This window comes from Copadichromis virginalis, linkage group LG4, assembly GCF_057382275.1.
Source record: "Copadichromis virginalis isolate Kocher_CV1m ecotype Utaka linkage group LG4, C_Virginalis_male_GT1.1, whole genome shotgun sequence".
NCBI lineage: Eukaryota > Metazoa > Chordata > Actinopteri > Cichliformes > Cichlidae > Copadichromis > Copadichromis virginalis.
In genome coordinates this window covers 26,022,600-26,045,894 of record NC_140621.1, presented here as the reverse complement: position 1 = coordinate 26,045,894, position 23,295 = coordinate 26,022,600, and the positions used below count along the sequence as shown (strand labels likewise).

Here is a 23,295-nt window from a genome sequence, read left to right as displayed (position 1 = left end):
GCGGACCCTGAGGTCCTCTGGTACTGGCCTTTTGATTGTCCCTAAAGTCAGGACACATACTCACGGAGAGGCAGCTTTTCAGTGGTATGGTCCTCGTCTGTGGAACAGCCTGCCGGAGGAGCTCAGGGCCGCAGAGAACATACATGTTTTTAAGAACAGGCTCAAGACCCACCTTTTTAATTTAGCTTTTACTTAGCGTTTATTTATTTTTTATGCTTATTTATTCTATCCTGTTATTCTATTATTAATTTAGGATTTACCTAATATTTCTTGATTTTATTCTTATTCATTTTTTAATCTTCTTACTCTATTTATATTTATATTTATATTTATATTGTATCCTGTTCTTATTTATTTTATAATTTTACCCTGTATACATCGTATTGCGTCATATCTCCAGTGTTTCCTCGGAGGGCGCTCTCTGCACCGGGGCTGTTATTGACCGTGGCTGCTGGGTCTCTGGGGTCCTCTCAGCCTGGTTGGGGGGCTCCTTTGCCTCCCTCCGGCTGTGTGCCCAGCCCGGAGGCTGCGGTCTGTGACCGGCTCCCGGTGCAGACGGCTCTCTGTTATAATGTTTCCTCACTTGGCTCATGCGAGCCCAGCCCAATTTTTACTCTTTAAGTGTGCGCGTGTGTGTATGTGTGTGTGGGTGGGGGTGGGGGGATATATGTGTATTGAGAGTGTGGGGAGTGAGTTGGAGGGTGGGGTGGGCTGCTTTTAACTATGTAAAGCACTTTGTGCTACATTTTTTCTGTATGAAAAGTGCTTTATAAATAAAGATTGATTGATTGATTGATTGATCTCCAAGGGAGAGGCCAGCCCCCTTTTGGAGGATTTAACCTTTGCCACTTGGATCCATGGTCTCATTTTCTGAGTCACTACCTAGAACTTGTACTGACCAGTACATCTTTGCCTTCACACTCCACGCTCTGTGTTCAACACAACAGAGTAGTACAAAATCAGCATCAACACAGATACTGTACCAATCTGTTTGCTCTTGAGATCTTGAGACTCTTAAGTGTCTCCACTTGTGGCAGCAACTTGTTTCCAGCTGAGAGCCAGGGCATCAGACTTGGAGGTAATTTAGATCCCAGTCACTTCAAACTTGGCTGCAAACTGCGCCAGTGCAAACTGCAGGTCATTGCTCAATAAAAGCCAACAACCCTAGCTTTTAAAATCAAATTATATCATATCTGCCACTGAAGTCAAGTTGGACAACAAGTTATGGATTATTGATAACATGGCAACTATACAGTTATAACAGCTGCAACTGAAACTTGATATGGTTGGGGTCTATAAAGTTTTGAACAATCAAACATTTAAACTCAATTAAAATGTAACTGAAGTGCAGATTTTCAGCTTTATTAAAGGGGTTTAACAAAAATAATTGTGATTTTATGATAGGGAAATTGAAACTGTATCTGTGTAGTTTCTCAGTAATCCGGGTCATAGTCTTTAGAGCTAAAGAACATGATGATTAAACTTCCTAGAGTTTAAAGAACTCCAGTCGCCTTCTTTTTAAGATTCTAACACTACTGAAAAAGAGCAAGGAGTCCTTGAGAAGCTTTAGAATAAAGAGAATGAGATGTTTACCACCACCATCTGTGGTGTATGTGATTACACACATCTACACTCATGCTTAGTTGCAGAATGCTCCACTAACCTATCAAATCAACATTACAAGTGGTTTTTAGTAGTGTCATGATGTATATCTGCACAAAGCAAAATCACAGGATTGTTTTCCAGTATCTGTGTTGTAGATGGCATGGGGATTGGAGGCAGATATGAGAATGCAAGGCAGGGCTTTTTGCTAGGCTAGTGAAAACAGCAACACAAACCCCTGGTGCCAAGCATTTTCCTCTTCTTAACACTAAATGTCTTGCCTGGAGCTACAAATTGCTAAACACAACCATACTCATATGCTCACGAATGCTGTGTATTGTGACTAAAACAAATCATGAATTTGTTTTGGGGTTTTTTTTTTAACACAAAAAAGAACTTTATATGCTGTACTATTACAAACCTTCTTAGAATTGAGGTGTTTACCTTTGCAGCCTTTTATAAAATAGTGAATGAGCCCACAGATTGGTGAACTTGTGTGTCAGTGAAGCTTGTTGTACAACATGGTTTGAGTGCTCAATTAGGGTAGAAAGCATGCACACTGAGACATACTATCTTTTTGCTGTTTGCAGATAAAAAAGTATCAGCAAAATGTGCTAGCCTGTCACATCATTTCTTTCACTTTGATAGCTTGATAACTGTCATTCCCCTTAAATGATGTGGCCTCCTTTAATTTCCAACATATTATCTATTGTGATTTTCTTCCCGGTGAGTTATGATGTGTTTTCAAACTGTTTCTTTAATCTTTTGAGCAGTGTATCTATTTCCTGTCAAATTTATTTAACTGCTCAGATAAACAGCAGAGGCTGGTAGCATTAATGACTCCCTGGTTTCGATCCTATCTGTCTGAGAAAAACAGCTAGCAGCATTATCACTGAACAAAAGACTTTATGTTTTTATAATACTTGCCTTTTGAGCTTGCAGTTAAGAACAGGATATGAACAATAGAACACAAAAGTGTGGATAATTTCTGTGTTGCACCACTTCCTCCAGTGTCTTCTTTTCTTTTTTTCACCACTTCCTCAAATGTCTAAAGAGAAAGAGAGCACATGGTGTGGTTGCGAGAGCATGCCTGTCATGACAGACCATTAAGGCTGATCTCTTTGCATACGTTTTTACTTTTTCAGATTCCTATGCCCATTTTACCACCGTGGTTTTACACTCAGATTTTCAATTGCTTATTTAAACAAAACTGAGAAGTTGTTTATGAGACTTTCCCTAGTGGTAAGGGAACTTTATAAAATGCCTTTCATGTTTTTATTTAATACTACTGAATTTCAAAATGCTATATGTTGACATATTATAAAACTGTATTTGCATGTTGCTTTTTGTACATCCTCCCTTAATGCATATTTTCCCTTCACTCAAGGGCATAGCTGGACTGACCGCAGAGTACTAGCTGATGCATGTGGGTCTGGTGTGAGCAGAGTCGAGCTCAGGGAGGGTGGAAAGTCATCTAGAGGAGACAAGATGGCTCGAAAATGGGAGCAGTATAGGTGACCTTTTGCCCTTTGAAAGCCAGGAATTAACACTTACAATAAATAACTAAATAAATAATAATAACTAATTAAAATAACTAATAATAACTAAAGAAATGAATAATACAATAAATAACTCTGTCATATACACTATTAAACACTATTATTAGACACTATTAAAGCCACTACCACGATGGCGTTCAATGGAGGATCCTACTCCCTCAAACAAGTTTCCATGATGACCAAACCAGCATAAAAAGGGTTATATTCTGAACATGTGCAAACAGAAAAAGATGATGTGGATGATTCTCACATAAGTGTAGAGAGAATGAAACAAACTTTCTGTGTCTGTGTTTATTAAAAACATAAAAACTATGACATGTACATTGACTGTGAATAACTGGGTGATCACTAAAATGGATTAGGTTGACAAATCTGCCTTCTGTGGTGCATTTTTGTGCTAGAATTTGTATTTCTCTATAAACTCACATAATTTCTCTCTTCTTTGTAGAAATTAGACACTTTGTAAAAGAACAGTGAATAATGGCACAAAACATAGGGGGAGGGGCATCACTAAGCTACCGTTACTTCACAAAGCGCTGGCTCTGGATGTGGTTTAGTATTTTGGGTTTCACAGTGTTTCCTGTACACAAGAGCATTGAATTTCCTCTATGTTTTCTTTCTGCATGTGATACTGCCAGCCTGTCAGGCGGACATCATATCTCCTGCATCGAACTGATATTCATCTAACCTGGGTCCTTAAGCTGGACATCGTCTGGACGATCCTGAAACACTGCTCACTTCCTTCCATCTCATTATTCCTCCTGCATGCTGTTCAAGCATGCTATCTGTGAGGATGCTAAGCTTCTTCATACTCATCTTTTCACTATGTGGTGAGTAATAAAGATGTTCTTTAAGTACAAAGGGATTTTCCTTAACTCTGTATCTATCTGAAAAGTTGTTTATTTTATTGAGTTGACAGGAGTAAAACCTTTTAGTTAACTTTGAGTTTCTTTTTGGCCTAACTTTCGGTATCTTGGTGGTAAATGGTAAAACTAATAATTTCTATGTGTTTTTTTTTAAATAAAATACTCCCATTTTAATGAGGTACTAATGGAATTCGAAGGACTATCAATGTAACCTCTGACTTTTAAAAGAATAAATGAAAACCCATTTTAAGTGGGAGAGGTGAACGTTACTTCTGGTACAAAGTTCCGTTTTCATCAAACTGAGAGAGCGTGGGCCATATTGAACTTTACAGTCTGATGAAAAATAAAGCTTTCACAGGACTCTTTGCAGTCTTGTGAAAGACTAATTATACCCCATCATTCAGTAGCTTTTAAAAAACCTTTAGCAGCAATGACTTGCAGTAACCACTTTCTTTACAATGTTATCAGTTTCTCACATAGTTGTGGGAAATTTTTTTGTGTGTGTGTGTAGGTGGTCAGAGATGTTATGATTAAGCTGCGACCACGCCACCTAGTGGAATTTCACCCCTAGGAAATATACAGAGTGTTTTCAAACATCCTAACCAAAACACTGGTTTGAAAGTGCACTACTAAAGCACACTGTAAAAAAATATTCCGTAGAAAAACAGAAAATGTCCTGGTAATTTTCTGCCAGTACATTTTCTGTTTTTTTACGGAGGTTTGAAGGACCTTTGTGTAAATGATAAAACGGAAAATTCTGTAGATTTACAGTATACTCTCTGTACTATTTACGGACATTTCCTTCAGCTATAAAACAGAAAATTCCGTTTATTCACAGTATATTTTCTGTATCATTAACTGATATTTTCCGTTAATAGAAAAATTGAAATTTCTGTTTATATTACTATTTCCAAGCACTTCTTTTCACTGTAACTCATTAAATATAGTTCTTTATATCCTTAAACGTACATTTCTATGCAATTACAACCTAGTACACCATGTACTCAAAAATTCATAAATTAAAACTTAAATTAATTTGTGCTTCATACACAACAACATTGGTACAATTAATGTTAAATATTCTTTTATTCTCCTTAACTCAAACACTATACTAAAATATAATGACAGCATCCATCTTGTCATAAAACTACTAAACAGCTGATACATGAACAAAATAACTCACAAGCTTTCAAATTTGAGCATTTTTATTTCCTTGAAATCAGGTTGCCCTCATGTAAATGTGTTTATTTACATTCATTCAAGTGGCTACCAAGTGTTTTCTTCAAACAGGACACCTGACAAACAAAAAATGTCATATTTAACGACATGTTCACATTTAATAATATCCAGAGTACCTTTGAGTTAGAATCACTGCCTTGTGGTAGTTTTGCCTCAGCCAAATGGTTAAGGTGTGGTTTACATCCATCTCTGTCCACTTATGATACAGTATACACATGTAGTCAGTTATAGGCAAACACCTTTGATTACTGAATTGCATTCACTTCATTAATGAAGTGAATGTAATTCACATTTGTGTGAACATTTGTCTGAGATTAACTCTTTGGGCTCTTTACCTTACAATATAACATACTTGAGTCAAAATTTGTTGACTGTTTAAGTGGTGCCACATGAATACAACTGAACAGATCTAAAGAAGATGTTCCTGAACTTTGGGTTTATTCGAACAGGACTGATGGATAACCACAGGACTTTTCCCCATATGATAACTACAACACATAATAAATTAAGACAGATTACTGTCCCAAACTTAAAGATAAAAGTGTATTTACGGGACTTGTTTTGTCAGTGAGGAGCAAAGTATAATTAGAAGTGCTTGTTCTGATGAAAAGTTAAACTGTAAACAGCAGCATAGTGAATAAGGATCTGTGTCCACGAATCCTCAGCAGTGACAACACTTAAACATCATAGTTCAAAATCCTTAATGCACACCTTTTTCTCCACGGTGTTCAAATTCTCTAAGCTGGTTAAGTAGAGGAAAAAGTCTGACATATTTCATGACCATTAAATGTTAGACAAGGCTCTGAAAACGAGGTTACAGTTACAAACAAAAACCTCTGCTTGTGCGCACAGACCCTAAATCACAACAAATAAGACAATAGTAAGACAAATTACTACAAAGTCTTGTTACCGCTCTTCATATAACAGTGTGACAAAGTCCTGAATGCAGCCTGCATGTTAGTACATCAAGGTCCATCTGAGCTTTAAGTAAAATACACACAGCTTTTCCTTGGATTTTAAGAGTTGCTCAGTTCATACAGGAACTGCAGCAGTCGGAGTTAACGTGTCGCTGTGTTGCTCCTCTGTGTCAGCCATTGAGACTAGTCGCAATTTATTCTGAGGAAAAAAAGAGAAACAACAAGACATTTTTAAAAAGTTTGTATTTTTATAATTTTTTTTTACCTAGAGCATAAACAACATAAACAAAAAAAGGATTAGGGCTGTGCGATATGACGATATATATCAGATTACGATATAAAAATGTCTATCGTTTCATATTATACACTATTCTTTGTTTTGTGGTGTTGCAAAATAAACTGTTTACGGCAATATTTTTTTCATGGTTTTGATGGTCACTGTAGTTGCTATATTATTTCTTAAAGTTCTCTCCTTCTCTTATACTTAAAATAACCACACTATGGACGGACAAGTGACTGGTTTTACGCGTTCTTTCGTTACCAACAATGAGGATAAAACCATCGTGTGGCTCCGCCGTCCGCTTGTTTATTTTCCACATAAACCTTTCACAATAAAGCTCAAGTTTCTGTTGAGACTTTTCAAACTAAACTGAAATTATATACATTATTCTCAAACATAAAATTTCAGAATATGCATCAAACAAATGACCTCAAATAAAAACATCAAGTAACTATAAATGGTGCTTACAGTCACCACGCAGATGAAGGCACAGAGAATACCAGCATGGCCAGCAAGGATGAGGCAGAACCAGAAGGACCAGTCAAAAGAAATCAAGGACCTTATTGTTAAATGAGGGGCTACCTCTGTAGCATGGACATGGTTTGGTTATGAAAAGTCTGACACGCCCCAGAAAACTGTACTATGCAAATTATGCCACAAACTGGTCCCCACCACCACTCGAACACGACAAACCTCTTTAACCACCTACACAAGAATCACATGAAAGAGTTTCGAGAGAGTTTACGAATGAAAAGCAAAAAAGAGTCGTCAGGTGCTCAAAATAATCCTTAGACTCAAACGTTAGAACAGGCTTTTCCTTGCAGCACGCCGTGTAATAAATACTCAGAAAGAAAATGGCGGCCATTTAAACTCATGTTTCATGCATCGGTCAAAACACTCGACTCCAGGTACACGACGCCCAACTGAAAACATTTCACATAAGTCGAGTTGCCCGAGAATCACAGAATTTACAGAAAATGCACTATTTTGTGATATATATCGTTATCAGGAGAGATACGTCTTATATTGGGATATGAGATTTTGGTCATATCACGCAGCCCTACAAAGGATTATAATTCACGTAGAGTTGCATACACATAACACCATTCTGTTGCAACAAAAGCAGTTTATAATTAAAGTAACATACATACCTTGAAAAACTAAATCAACCACAACATTAAACTCACCTTGTGTTTGTAGAGAAGGTTATCAGGGTTTTTCTTCATTTCCTGAGACCAGCTGCTCTGGATCATCACCAGCTTGTATCTTCATCTTTTTTTTCCACTCGGGGAAGTCTTTCCTTTTCTTGGCCATTGCTCTGCACTGGAAAACCAAAGTGTGTGATCAAAGGTGAAATAAGGGATATCTTTCCACTGCAGGACTTAAAGTGCTTCAAGTAGTGATAGCTGTTGATCCATTTCTCAAATAATCTGTAAGGATCTGGATTTTTAAGAAAGATACAAATATCTCTGCTTATATTTGGCTAAAAGCTTGATATAGACAAGGCATATAGAGCCCCTGCACACCAGCACTGCGCTTACATTATAGTTCAACCTTTGGAATACAAGCGCGCTGATCCACACAGGTATGCACACGGGTGTTCACTGCTCGTAGACCCAAATTACACCTTTCTTGGCTGCTACTTCGAAGCACATCTGTCCTGCGTGCTGCACAACAACATTGAATATTTAGTATTTACTGCTGTTTACACTTAGCTAGATTAATGCGATGGTGTTGTGTTTAGTATGTTGCTTTGTTTTTTTTCTGCTTGTTTTCTATTCTTCTCTCAACAGGTGATCCAGGAGATTTTTTTTTCTCCCCCCCTTTCTCACTGTCCCTCTCCCCTTCTGTTTTTCCTTTCCTTCCTCTTTCTTTCTCCCTTTCCTATCCCTCACTCATGTCTGTCCCGTCTGTAACATCTGAAAATAAAATATAATAAATAATAAAAACAAAGATCGACCAAATGGACCAATACGGCAATGCCACGATCCATTTGGCAAAGTAAATCCATTGGGTATCCTTGTTGGTCTTCAGACAACAATTCTGATGGCTAAAGAACCAAATGGGACAGGCAAAAAAAACCAACAAAAAAAAAACCAACAAAAAAAACCAACAAAAAAAAACATTATAGTTCAATCAAGAAATAGTTATTATTGATTTATTATTGAATTTTTTTAGTAATAATTTTTAGTATTTAATCACATTAGCACAGTGGGGTGACAAAAATATTCCACATACAAGAAATGCTGCTCAGCATTTCATAAATTACATTTTCAACAAATGTTGGAGTAAAAACACAGTTACAGGGAAAATGTGTCTGTCTGTAAATATTAACTAAACATTTCTATGTGCTACAAAATAGACATACTGTAATTGTAAATGTGCTGAGGTGAAACTATACTTTCAATAATTTTACCACTACAGTCTGTTAACCACCGAAATAATCTATGCTGGTCAGCTAGCTAAAAGTCTTTACTTTAGCAGCCCAAATCAGAGGCTAACATTAGCATTTGCTAGCGTCAGCCAGGAAGGTCTGAGGCTTAAACTAGGGTTAGTGTAACTTTGCCTGAAACCCTTTAAAGTGTACAGTAGAGCCAACTGTAAAACACAGGTATTGATACAGTACTTATTAGAGTCCTAGAATAATTTCTAGAACCATGAAGTTCTCACTTTCCCAGTTATCCACATCGCTGACTTTCGCTAATTAGCTAGTTAGCAGTCACAGCTGTGTAATACCCAGAGAGACACAGACAGCTAACTATAATATTTATGAAAACTGGTTCAGCCACTGAAGGGCAAAACTGGTGGTATCACAGTAAAAATTATTTTAACATTAACTAAAATAAAGCTTAAGTCATGTTAAACCTAAATAACAATTATTTTAAAAAATGAGTCAGCAAAATATTCCTGACTTGTCTGGAGACAGCCGAAACCAGTTAACAAATAAATTAACAATTCTTTCTAAATAAAAACACGGAGTCTTTTGAAAAACATTATTTTAATAAAACGAAACATGAGTTTTAATACTTACCACAGAAATCTGAAGGCAGTTTCTCCAACTTCAGAATCCAAAATCCAGATGAAGCCTGAAAGAAGCCTAATGGCTGCTCTTGCGCTTACTTTTCCCTCCTTTTCAGGTTCTTTTTCCCACAATGCATTGCAGTAGTTGAGAAATACAGAAAAATACCTGTAAATGACTAATACGGAAAATTCCTTCACGTTTATACAGTAGATTGTACTGTATTTTTACGGATTTTTTTTTACAGTGCAGATTTCTTCCAATATTAAAATACCTTTAATACATTTGTTAAAAACAAATTATAATTCCAGTCTGGTTCACAATATAAACTGATCTTAAACATCTAACATGCTGAGTGAGGCTTTGTAGAGTCTGACGTGCAGCTCTTTTTTATTGGACTTTATCTGAGCATTGTACAGTCTGACTTTGGGTTGAATTTGCTTGATGATCAGTTAAACATCCTCATGGATTTGATTAGCAGCATGTGGATGCCTCTTCAAACCTCATAAACCCTCTTAAAACTTGTGAAAGCAGTAGGGGGTATACTTATTTAGTACTATATTTATTTATAGTGTTTAAATAACAGACAACATATAAATGCACTTTAATTTCAAAATGAATTGTATTAGTTTTAATGAGTATTTAGCACAGTTTCTTTCCAAAGATATATATTTATTTTTGCATCTTATTGTGAACGCTCTGTGTTTTGACTGATGAAGGTGTCTCTTAGATGTAGACGTTAATAATGTGCCAACATCCTAGAGGGTCCTTGAAATGTTAAACGTTGTTTTCTGTCTTTTAGGACTTTTGGTATTCTATCTTTTTAAGAATTATTACACATGACTAGGACACTTAACTAAATTTTTAATATCTCTGATTTACTTTGCTTTGTCATTGTAATATTGGCCTTCTTTACTTGCACTGAGATCTCACTGGCCCTCACTTGGTCAATGTTTCAAGGATTTCTGAACCTCTGAACATGAGGGATATGCTTAAAAACAGTTGAGGCAAATGAGTGGCTGCATTTTAATATCCTGCATTTTACCATATATTACTGATTCTTTTTGATTTTGTTTTGTACTGTTTATTATTAATACTTAGTGTGAAAAAATGTGAAGCAGGACAAATAAAACCTAATAAGCACATCAATCTTGTCTATTTACAGATGCTGACAGCATATGCCCACCAGAGCACAACCCTCTTACTCTGAGTCCACCTGAGATCATAGAAGAATATGGAGGAAATCCTGTCACTGTAAACTGCACCACAGCACTGGCTGAACATAAAGGGATGTACTTTACAGTTGGAAATGAAACCTCTCGCATCATAGAAAAACAAATGTCTATCTCCCAGTCAGTGTCACTGTCAGATTGGAATGTGACGATCAAGTGCAAAGTAAAACTAAATGAGTTTAATGAATGCAGCAAGGACCTTCAAGTTATTACATTCAGTAAGTTTAATTTGAAATGAATACAGAGCAATGCTAAGAAAACTAAAAGCAACGATCATGAGTAACTAACTGTTATCTAACTTTGTTTGGCAGAGAATCCAGAAGTTGTTCATTCTGTACAGCTTGTGAATGTGATAGGAGAAGAAACACAGTACAGACTGCAGTGTGACATCATCAATGTTGCTCCTGTTCAGTATGTCAATGTTAGCTGGTACAAAAACAGTGAAAAAATCCAGACAGAATCTTTCAATGACACAACAACCAAAACTCCAGTAAATGAGTCCTCTATTCTGAGAGTCAACATCAGCAGAGAAGAAAATGTAGTGGAGTTCAGATGTGAAGCTCAGCTGGACTTTGGACCACACAGACCAAAACTTCCTGCCATTTCTCAAACACACAGAGTTTCAGCCCACTGTGAGTAAATATCCTGCTGTTTACACATGAACAGAAGTTTATTTTTATTTTTTTAAAGATTAAACACAAGTTCCCTTCTTTTCAGCTTTCAATTGTGTAAATGTGAGAACTGATAAAAAACTGTTTATCATTTCAGACGCTCCAGAGCTAAAGACACAAAATAGTGCTGATGACACTTATGCACTTGAGGGCACTGATATCATCTTGAGCTGTGAAGCTGTTGGAAACCCTCTTCCTGTGTATAACTGGATTTGTGATGGGAAAAACATGTTGGAGAACACAACCAGTCTCAGTTTACCTCGAGTACATGGCAATAAAACCTGCGCATGCACAACTACCAATTATCTGGGAAACATAACTAAGACAATCCATCTTCATGTTGAACCAAGAGGTATATATTCTTACTTCACATCTAAAATTGTGGATGATTTAGATGAAACTGCTGACTTATGTCTTATTTTACACCAAATCATCTCTAACTCTGAATATATTTGCTTGTGAATGGCAGGTTGCCCACAAACACTGACACCTTCTGAAACTGTTGTGAAATTTGGAGATCCAGTTTCAATCAACTGCAGCACATCAGTCACAGGCGTTGAAGGAATGGGCTGGGAGGCTCCATTTGGAGGTACAGGATTTGAGCATCCTCCTGTTGTCACTTGGAGGGTTGAAAAACTAGAAGAGTGGACTCCAAGTCCTTTTTGCTATGTTACTCTGGTTAATGGATCACAGTGTAGTGTGAGTCCAGTCATCACTGTTTACAGTAAGTACATGTGACCACAATGTCCACAATGCTTTATTGTGTTATAAACTATATGAATTGAAATTTTTAATATGATATAGCAATGATTTCGCTTATTTATTTACAGAAACTCCAGATTCTGTGTCAGTGTCTGACATGGGTCATGGTTCAATGGTGGAGGGCAGAGAGTATGATCTGAAATGTGATGTCATTAATGTGGCTCCTGTGCAGAATCTCACAGTGACGTGGTACAGAGGCAATGAAACTGTGAAAACAGATACATTTAATCACTTCAATATGACTCCAGTAAACGCATATTCTACCCTGAGAATCTCCACTCAGAGAGATTACAATGGATTAACTTTTAGATGTGAGGCTGAGCTGCACCTCGGACCCAAAGGACCAAAGTTCCCCCCTAATGTAACCTCACCACCTTACACTGCTGTTGTTCTTTGTAAGATTCCCACCAACTTACTTCATGTTTCTGATCTAAGACACAGCTCTGTGATCTATGAAATATAAATTAATCTATGTTGATATTCCTTCCTAGATAAACCATTCATGGAATCTTGTCCAGACCACGTCACTGTTGTTGAAAATGCTGCCTTCAGCAAGAGCATTTTATCCTGTCAAGCTGATGGGAACCCTCCTCCCACTGTTCAGTGGTTCTATGAGTGGAAAATCCTTAATTCATCTAAGCCACTGACCAGGACTGACTCAGGAAAGTACACGGCTATAGTTGAAAACAGTCGTGGCAGAAGCATCACCTCAGTTCATATCACAGTGGAATGTGAGTGCATCAGACCTGGGTCATTTTATATTTTAGCCGAATAATGATAAAACACACTAAAGTACTGACAAGATAATATTTTGTTTTCAATTATTTACTCTGAAAATTAATTTGTATAATTTTTACAGACAGTCCTTCTTTCACCTGCAAAGAGCACTATGAGATCACAGTGAATGATAAACATCAAAGTATCTGTGAACCAGTAGGATTACCTACACCCACCCTCACCTGGTTTAAAGATGGTAAACAGATGGTTTCCCCACAGCTCTGGAAAAAGAACGATAGTGGAAAATACTTGCTTAAGGCACACAACACGCATGGAACAGCTGAACACACACTGTATCTTGAAATTTTGTGTAAGTTTTAAGTTTTTAATTTTTCAGAATGATATAGTCTTTTTATGATTTTTCAACAGTGAAAATAAGTAATTTGAGATGATAACATATTTTGAAGGATATTATTTCTGTTTCAAAATTTGGTATTTTTTCCAGATGCCCCTGAATTCAAAGAAGGAAATGAAAGCAAGGAGGTACTGCAGGGTGAGAATGTTACTTTAAGCTGTAGTGCTGACAGTAACCCACCCTCAAACATCACCTGGATCTACACAGCTGCAGTGAATTCAAACATGACCACTGAGGGGCACCAGAAGACTGTCACTATCACTAGAGCCACGTCTACCAATGCTGGTTATTACATTTGTGTTGCAGAGAATAAAGTTGGGAGAAATACACGATTCATCACACTGATGATAACAGGTATGATTATTGACTCAGTGCAGAAGAGCTATGGGAATGTAGAAAGTGAAAGATTACTGATGTTCAATTTCAACAATGCATGGGATTGAGAAATTAAATGAATCTTATGTTTTGAATTTTGTTTCTCTTACAGGTAAAAGCAGTCAAATCCCATTTCCAATCATTTGGGTGTCGCTCACTCTATTTATCATCATTCTGATTCTTCTTGTGGTCTGTTGTCGCATTTGCCAAAAAAAACGTGGACATTACAGTTTTTTTCCTGTCAAAGTGTCAAATGTCTCAAATATCCCTTTGACTAGTGTACAAGCCAATGGAAAAGCTAAGGATTTTTAACGAATCCTGTTCTGTATATCAAATGTTGCCCCCTGGCCTGGTGGGTTTCAGGTAGGGAGGTGATCCAAAATCCTGCAACTGTTTATTAAAATACAGAAGAATGGATCATAAGCTTGTTTACAGCTTTAATCACAGGATTTATTCTACTTCCTTAAACAAAGAGAGACAAACTCAATCTCTTTCTATGATGACCAGCATCTCTTTGAAAGGTATGGAACGACAGATGTTAATACATTGTTAATACATTGTTAATACATAAAGCCCAATTAATTTATTGTCACAAATACAATTTGTGTTTCTTTAGCATAGCTAATGCACTTGAAGCACACTTTGCCTGCTAGCAAAAGGTCTGTTGGCCTATGACGATATAGACGTGACAATCTCACTTTAAGAACAGTACTTCCACATTTCTCATTTTCCAGAGTTATATTTCACAACAGTCTTATTATTATTTCTGCTTTGTTACATACAAGCCATTTTAAGGACTATTAACCAAACCTGTACATTAAAATGTTTATTCAGAAACACTTGTTGTGTACTCTATTTGGAATAAAATCTTATTTTTATATTTTGCTGTCTTTTTCTTTCTCCTCACAAGGCAGCTTCTTTTCAGTCTTGAAATATGAGTTGTGTACCTTGTTCAGCCGTCACTGTATTTAAACAAAATATCCTATTTTCATGCATCAGAACTTAATTATGGATCTTTAATGATTTGATTCAAAAAGGTGGGTGTCGCCCAGTATTAGTCAGAGTGTAAAGTGATGGTTTCCTTAGGTTTTATTTTCAGTTAATTAAATAAATACTTAAATAAACAAGATGAGGATATGTGTTTTCTTTTTCCTTTTAAAGGCCTTTAACAAGTCATTACAGGTGAATTGTGACCAAACAGACTATTTTACAATGACCAATACATGCCAGTAGTTCAGAGGTTTTTCAGACAGTGAAGGATAAAGAACTATGTTTTAGTTAATATCCATTATGCTAAAGGAGCATAATGTTTGCTTCAGTCCGAGCCTTGGGTTTTGATTATCACGAAAGAGTACCTTGAATAACAAAGACTCTCATTAGTAAATCTAAAAATAATTTATTTGCAACAATACAACATTTGAAAAACTTTATTAAGCATTAAAAATCACAAGAAAAAGCAAAACCCAAAGCTATGGGTCTCAGGCAATTGACTGAACAAAAAGTCTTTATACTCAGAGGCTCCCTAACACAAAGCTTAAAGTGCAATCAAAATTCACTGATCAGGTCCACAAGAAATTTGGAGGATCAGATCCCTCCCGAGTTGGAATGCACTAACCTGTGTTTTTCAATCTATAGCGTGCTGGGCGCTGATCCCCTGTGCAAAGGATGAACAACCGGCAGTCATTTGCTCCGAATTACCAAATTTGGATTTCATTTCCTTATAAGAACATTAATAGTTGAGCACAGATCTTAACTCTATCCGCAACCGATTCTCTCGTAGTTCCGCTCGTTTTGCACTTCTGTATTTCTCCGTCTCTAGCAGTTCCAGTCGTTCACCTCACAAGGCTGGACGAGAACCTCCCCACCTCTCCTCCTGCCCCACAGCAAGGTCTCTCTGCACCGTGTCTCTGTCCCTCCCACCAGACCACTTCATTGGTCCCTTCCTGGTGGCTCCCTGTCCTGATTGGCTGACGACAGTGTCCTTCAAGGACATGAACTCGCTCAGCTGTAAGTAAAACTCGACTTTTACAACAAAAACATGCATCAAGAAAGAATACAGCCACAGATTAAAATCACAGCCCATGCAATATAAAACCCAAGCAAAGCACAGAATCAGAATTTCCGGAGCTTGTATCTCGGGGAATGCTTTTTATACACCAGATTAAAGAAGTACACTATCAATGAAGAAGTACAACTTTGACCAGTGCAGGCTTATCAAGATGCGACACAGACTAGTAGTATTTTCGCTTGACGGGGATGCGAAAACTAGTTTGTTCCTGTTTTTGTCGCAATGTAAAATTTTTTTGGAAGAACAAGAACTGCCCGAGTTAAATGTTCATGGTGTTGATTTCGAGTTTGAACTGAAGAAAGAAACGCCGGAGCAGGTTTACATCATGCTGAGATTGTATTCCCTTGGGGCGTCCTCCAAGCTGTTGGGATAACTTTGGAGAGGTTTTTTTCTTTCTTTTTTTGTGTGAGAGAAATAATCTGAAAGTTCGGCCAAATAAGTGACCGTTGATTTGGACACAGGGCTTTGGGTGAGTCTATCATCTGCCTCGTTTGTATGTATGATATTGTCAGTGTCATTAACATACATTTTCTGCAAGGTGAGGAAAGAAGTGAGAAGCTAATAGTCACGATATGAAAAGTGAAACCAACTTAGAAGTGCCTTAAAGTAGTAATATAGTTTTGTTAGTACTGTTTAATGCCTGACACCATTGGAGGACAGCTGAGACAGGACCATTCCGAATGCAGATGAGTACATCGCCTAACATTTACGTATTGTATTGCTACTTTCTGCTTTTACTTTAATATATTTTGAATGCAGGCATTATACTCTGTACTCTTTAACATTTAGTTTAAAGTTTTAGTTTCTTAGTATTTTGTACATTACTGAATATCAAGCTAAATTCAAAGGACATTTACCACACAGAGGGAAGACTGAGAGAACTAGTACTAACAGAATATAGAACAGAAGAGGAACAGAATACCAATGAAAAAGAATGAAAGTTACACAGTAAACAACAGTAGGAACCAGAAAACCTGATAAAAGAATAGAAATCAGAACCACAACTGCTAAATTTTAAAAACTATTAAAATTACACGATCATGACAATCTCTGGCACCATAAAGGTCGTTCAGTAAGGTTCTAACTTGAGTAAAAAGTCAAACGAATTTTTTGTCTACTTTGCAAAAGTTATTCAAGACAAAAACTGTTCACAGTTAATGCCCTGTATAACAAATTTGTAATAAGACGGAGCCTAACAGCACCAAAAAACAAAGCAAAAAAACCCAAAAACAGTCTGTTCATTCTTTTAATAATATAGATCTTGTTTAAATTTTATAACTATAATTCCAAACACATGAATTAACTCTGCCAGGGCGGCCATTTATCAACCATTCTATTTGTAATTTTTATGGACAGAGCTATGCACAGCCAAAGGTCCAAGGGTGTCAAGTTCAGTGGTGTTATGGAAATCTGAAAGAAACTGATCTACACAAACAGCTGAGGTTTTAATTTGTCTTTGCAAAGGGGTCAAACAACAGTACAGAGTACAACAGCAGTCTGCATGGCTTTTGACAAAGAATGACAACAAGCGTAGAAGCATAGAAACACATTGTCTACCCATCATGTTCACAGATTACAGTCAGAACATTCCAAAGATAACTTGTACAGATGAATATATCTATAAGATAAAACATGTAGAGCCTTCCACTCAGCCAAATCAACTTAAAACAGAGGAAATCAGAATCCTAAAATTTCCTATTATGTTTCACATAAAAATCCAGCAATGTTCAAACTAGGGGATCTTTGTGTGTCATAGTGAAAGTGAAAATTTTGCAGCATCTCAACATGTCACTCCTCACACAAGAAGAGCATGTGTGGGTATTAGCTATACTTAAATTAAAACATTGTTTCTAAATTTGCCCTTGCAGCACTGTTGCTCAAAGTCACCATCTCATAGAAATATGTGAGGTGCAGCAGATGAAGTTTCAGTCAACTATAACTAAGGCAAGGCAAGGCAAGTTTATTTGTATAGCACAATTCAACAACAAGGTGATTCAAAGTGCTTTACAGAGACATTAGAAACAAGAACAAATAAAAAGCATGATTTAAAATTGATTAAAACAAGCAAATAAACTAACTAACTAATTAACAAACAAACAAACAACAACAGATAAAATCAGAACAGTAGATAAAATCAGTAGTTAAATGTAAGTTTTGAAATTTAAGCTTAAAGTGTGGATTTGGTGCTTTATTCAAATGCAGCTGAGAACAGGTGAGTCTTCAACCTGGATTTAAATAAACTGAGTGTTTCAGCTGATCTGAGGCTTTCTGGGAGTTTGTTCCAGATATAAGGAGCATAAAAGCTGAATGCAGCTTCTCCGTGTCTGGTTCTGACTCTGGGAACTGATAAAAGACCGGATCCAGATGACCTGAGGGATCTGGATGGTTCATACTGGGTCAGGAGGTCATTGATGTATTTTGGTCCTAAACCATTCAGAGCTTTATAGGCCAGCATCAGAACTTTAAAGTCTATCCTCTGACGGACAGGCAGCCAGTGTAAGGACCTCAGAGCTGGACTGATGTGGTCCACTTTTTTGGTCTTAGTGAGGACTCGAGCAGCAGAGTTCTGAATGAGCTGTAGTTGTCTGACTGATTTTTTAGGTAGACCTGTAAAGATGCTGTTACAGTAATCAAGCCTACTAAAGATGAATGCATGGACTAGTTTTTCCAGGTCCTGTTGAGACATAAGATCTTTTATCCTTGATATATTCTTGAGGTGATAGTAAGCTGATTTTGTTATTGTCTTAATGTGTTTTTCTAAGTTTAGGTCTGCATCCATCACTACACCCAAATTTCTCGCCTGGTTTGTGGTTTTTAGATGTATAGATTGAAGTTCTCTGGTGACCTGTAATCGTTTTTCTTTGGCGCCAAAGACTATTACCTCAGTTTTGTTTTTGTTTAGCTGGAGAAAATTGTGGCACAACCAGTCATTGATTTCCTCAATGCATTTACCAAGAGCCTGTACAGGGCCTCGGTCTCCTGGTGACATTGTGATATATATTTGTGTGTCATCTGCATAGCTGTGATAGTTTATTTTGTTGTTGTTTATAATCTGTGCCAGTGGGAGCATGTAGATGTTAAACAGAAGGGGTCCCAAGATGGAACCTTGGGGAACTCCACATGTGATACTTGTCTGCTCAGATGTGAAGTTACCTATTGATACAAAGTATTTCCTGTTTTCTACGTATGTTTTGAACCAGTTTAGTACAGTTCCTGAAAGACCTGTCCAGTTCTCCAGTCGTTTGAGTAATATGTTGTGGTCAACTGTATCAAATGCTGCACTGAGATCCAGTAAAACTAGGACTGACATTTTTCCACTGTCTGTATTCAGACATATGTCATTAAACACTTTGGTCAGAGCGGTTTCAGTGCTGTGGTTCTGTCTAAAACCTGACTGGAAGGCATCGTAGCAATTATTCTGTTTTAAGAAGTAACTGAGCTGTTGAGAAACTGCTTTTTCAATGATCTTACTTAAAAACGGGAGATTTGAGATCGGCCTGTAGTTGTTCATTTGTGTCTTGTCAAGATTGTCCTTTTTCAGTATAGGTTTGATTACAGCAGTTTTTAGTGATTCTGGAAACACACCTGATAATAAAGAAAAGTTGACGATCTGTAACAGGTCTGACTCTAAAGTCTTTGAGACCTTTTTGAAAAAACTTGTTGGCAGGACATCTAAACAGCAGGAGGAGGAGTTCAGTTGACCTAAGATGTCCTCCAGGTCTTTGCTGTTAATAGGTTGAAACTGTTTCATGGTGTTTAAACAGTTTTTTGGTGGACACAGTACATATCCTGGATCTGCTGTTGATGTACCAATTGCTTGTCTAATTTTTTGGATTTTTTCAGTGAAGAATTTGGCAAAGTCATTGCAGGCCATGGTTGAATGAAGTTCAGCTGCCACTGACACAGGAGGGTTTGTTAGCCTGTCAACTGTAGAAAATAAGACCCGAGCATTATGGCTGTTTTTAGTGATGATGTCAGAGAAGTAGGACCTCCTTGCATTCCTCAGTTGTAAATTATAATTGTGAAGTTTCTCTTTATAAATGTCATAATGAACTAACCTGGTGTGTGTGCTGTACATTTTCTTTCCTCCTCCAAAAGTAGGTCATTTGTGTTACCAGTGGTTAATTTCCACTGGTAGGACCATAAGTGCTGATAAACTTTTCTTGGCAGCAGGCAGAAAGCAAAAAATGCACGCTTAAAGTTATATTTACATTAATTAATTATTACATGTATTGTAAGTGAAAAAGTAACAAATTCTCTCACCCCTTGTCCTGACAGAGTGTACATAGTATCCACCACCACAATCAACTTCAAGCATTAGCTCAGTCAAAGTAGCTGCACGTCTCTCATGTGGAGCATGTGATTCATCCATATCAACAAAAGCAACACAGGAGTGTGTGCAAAGTGTTATCAACTCGAGTCTTCATGACAGGCTTGGTGGCTGCATCAATCTTTTATAGAATCTGTGTTAACACCAGAGGTCTTCTGGCAAGGAATGAATGCGTAGAAACTCTCTTGTGTTTGCAGAACTTTGCGTTCACAGTTAGCGCCCTGTGTTTTCCCAGTTTTTTCTTTAACATTTAGTAGTTGAAACAAAGAGTGTTTTTTTTAAAATTACTAACATGTTGCTTTTGTGGAAAGTGAAGCTTTTTAAAGTTAATCCTGGACACATTTTTCAATGTTTAGATTTTGTCTGAATCTTGAGCTTTACAATTATTTTCTCTTCCATGTGTCTTACATATAGATGTAAACAACCTAATTAAAAAACAACAACTAAAAAAACATATTGTATTATATCTACTATTATTTAAAAAGATAAGTTGGACAAATATTTGCCCACTATTGATGACATGGATTACTGTACTTGTCATAGTTGTAATTGGCCAGATATTTAAGTTTTTAGACAATGACAAATGTTGTAAAAATGTGATTGTAGGATAATCAATTAAGACGAGCTATTTGGGGACCTGTAAAGATAACGTTGAATCCTGTACTGCAGGATATCTAATGCAAATCCTGAAACTGAACTTCTGCTGGGCAATCCTGAAACAGTCTTCACCTCCTCCATCCATCTGCTTCATCCTGTATGCTGACTAAACATGCTGCTTGTCTGGATGCTGGGCTTCCCCATGCTCATCTTTTCAGTGTGTGGTGAGTGCTTAAGAGCTCTATGTGTCATAAACTGGCTGTGTAATGCAGGTGGGAAAGGATAGGTTGGATAGTATTTCATTTGGCAGTTAAGAACAAAACATTTTACTTTCTTTTTTAACTTCACTTTCAGTTTATGGCTTGCATTTAGTTTCAATGGCCACAATCTCCACATGTCAGCAGCGAGGGTAACGACAAACTGAAAATAATGGTGCTTTGTAAATGCTTCCCTTTTAATGAGATTCAAATTAAAATAAAAAAGATGAAACTTGTCACTGATATAACATCTGGATTTTTAACATTTAACATTTTCAAGTTAAAAGTGTTATTTATGGTTGAAACATCATCAGTAAATCATCAGAATCTAGCACCATTTACAAAACTTTGTTGCTAGGATCTTGGGTTATGTGTTTTGAGTTTTGGTGGTTTTTGATTTACTTTTGGGTAAATAATTAATAATTTATGTTCTAGTTCTATGGTATTTAATTTAATGTCATTTCCTTAATGCTTCTGAATTAGCTTAGCTCTTAGCTCTTTTGTATTAGTGCAAGTTTCCTCTCTTGTCCACAAGCTGTTTGTCTTGTCTCTGTGATTAAACAGCATTTTGTCTCTGTGTTTGCTCTTTTTCTGAATCAGGTTTGTATCAGTAGGTCTTTGTGTTTGTTCGATTCCTGTTTTATTGTGATACTCTCTTGTCTCTTGTGAGTTGTGATGAGTTTACTCGCCACGCTATTCCTGAGTTCCTGAGTGTTTCCTATTAGTCTCCGCTTCCCCTAATAACTCTCTTGTGTCTATATTGTCTCAGTCTCCCTTTGATCTTCATCAGAGTAGTTCCTGGGTGTTATTCTGTTTCCTGATCTTCTTCCCCTAGTGTCTTGGGCACTTAGTGAGTTCTGTAGTTTGAACTTGTTTTTTGATTTAGTTTTTTGTTCTGTTTCATGTAGTTTAAGACCACTTGAAAAATGGCAAAAAATCATATTTTGCATGGTTCAATCTTAACAGGGCTCCAACCACAGCTTCAACATGCAACAAAAAGAAATGAGAGTGAGACAAAACATTCTTTTGATCATGCAACTTAATGAAAACAACGCTTAAACTGAAACAGGCTAGACATAGTCACATACTGTTGACTGTTGTGACTGAAAACATTTCTTTGTGAATAGCAGGTTGCCCTTTAACACTGACACCTTCTGAAATGGTTGTGAGATTTGGAGATCCAGTTTTAATCAACTGCAGCACATCAGCCACAGATGTTGAAGGGATGGGCTGGGAGGCTCCATTTGGAGGTACAGGATTTGAGCGTCCTCCTGTTGTCACTTGGAGGGTTGACAAAGTGGAAGAGTGGACTCCAAATCCTTTTTGCTATGTTACTCTAAATGATGGAATCCAGTGTACTGTGAGTCCACTCATCACTGTTTATAGTAAGTACATGTGCACACACTGTTTTATTGTATTATAAACTACATGAACTGATATTTGTATTATAATACAACAGTGATTTCACTTATAATGCTCAGCAGGTATCTATTATCCTCTAATTACTCTGATTCAATTGTTAGTACGTTTTAGTCAAAATGAAAATCTATTTGCAACCAGCAACGTCATGTGTGAAATAATGCATATTTTCTGTATGCTTATATTTGATTGTTCTTTTCCCCACTTTGATTTGTTTACAGAAACTCCAGACTCTGTGTCAGTGTCTGACATGGGTCATGGTTCAATGGTGGAGGGCAGAGAGTATGATCTGAAGTGTGATGTCATCAATGTGGCTCCTGTTCAAAATCTCACAGTGACGTGGTACAGAGGCAATGAAACTGTGCTCACACAGATGTTTAATGACTCCACTATGACTCCAGTAAACGCATCTTCTACCCTGAGAATCTCCACTCAGAGAGATTACAATGGATTAACTTTTAGATGTGAGGCTGAGCTGCACCTCGGACCCAAAGGGCCAAAGTTCCCCCCTAATGTAACCTCACCACCTTACACTGCTGTTGTTCTTTGTAAGATTCCCACCAATTTACTTCATATTTTTTAATCTAAGACACAGCTCTGTGATCTATGAAATATAAATTAATCTATGTTGATATTCCTTCCTAGATAAACCATTCATGGAATCTTGTCCAGACTACGTCACTGTTAATGAAAGTGCTGCCTTCAGCATTGACATGTTATCCTGTCAGCCTGATGGGAACCCTTTTCCCACTGTTCAGTGGTTCTATGAGGAGAAACTCATCAATCCATCGAGGTCACTGACCAGGACTGACTCAGGAAAGTACACGGCTGTAGTTCAAAACAGTCGTGGCAGAAGCAACACCTCAGTTCATATCACAGTGGAATGTGAGTGCATCAGACCTGGGTCATTTTATATTTTAGCCGAATAATGATAAAACACACTAAAGTATTGACAAGATAATATTTTGTT

The 23,295-nt window shown here is 37.1% G+C and overlaps 1 protein-coding gene and 1 long non-coding RNA gene across 2 annotated transcripts in view; one reads left to right on the top strand and one right to left on the bottom strand.

Annotated features, from left to right (window-relative positions):
* Positions 1-23,295, top strand: part of LOC146711612 (hemicentin-1) — a 53,082-nt gene that overhangs the window by 18,614 nt on the left and 11,173 nt on the right. The window contains exons 19-34 of the mRNA XM_085452968.1: positions 3,863-3,991; positions 10,648-10,932; positions 11,026-11,346; positions 11,483-11,737; positions 11,855-12,109; positions 12,216-12,542; positions 12,639-12,878; positions 13,007-13,234; positions 13,370-13,633; positions 13,767-13,962; positions 15,474-15,665; positions 20,815-20,873; positions 21,873-21,914; positions 22,034-22,291; positions 22,547-22,873; positions 22,971-23,210. Coding sequence (XP_085309094.1) covers positions 3,863-3,991; positions 10,648-10,932; positions 11,026-11,346; positions 11,483-11,737; positions 11,855-12,109; positions 12,216-12,542; positions 12,639-12,878; positions 13,007-13,234; positions 13,370-13,633; positions 13,767-13,962; positions 15,474-15,665; positions 20,815-20,873; positions 21,873-21,914; positions 22,034-22,291; positions 22,547-22,873; positions 22,971-23,210 — 3,618 coding nt within the window. The remainder of the gene's footprint in view (positions 1-3,862; positions 3,992-10,647; positions 10,933-11,025; positions 11,347-11,482; positions 11,738-11,854; positions 12,110-12,215; positions 12,543-12,638; positions 12,879-13,006; positions 13,235-13,369; positions 13,634-13,766; positions 13,963-15,473; positions 15,666-20,814; positions 20,874-21,872; positions 21,915-22,033; positions 22,292-22,546; positions 22,874-22,970; positions 23,211-23,295) is intronic.
* LOC146711613 (uncharacterized) lies at positions 5,215-8,422 on the bottom strand. The gene is made up of 2 exons (XR_014920188.1): positions 7,651-8,422; positions 5,215-6,382 (listed from the first exon to the last, which is right to left on the bottom strand). It is a non-coding gene; the product is annotated as an uncharacterized LOC146711613 (long non-coding RNA).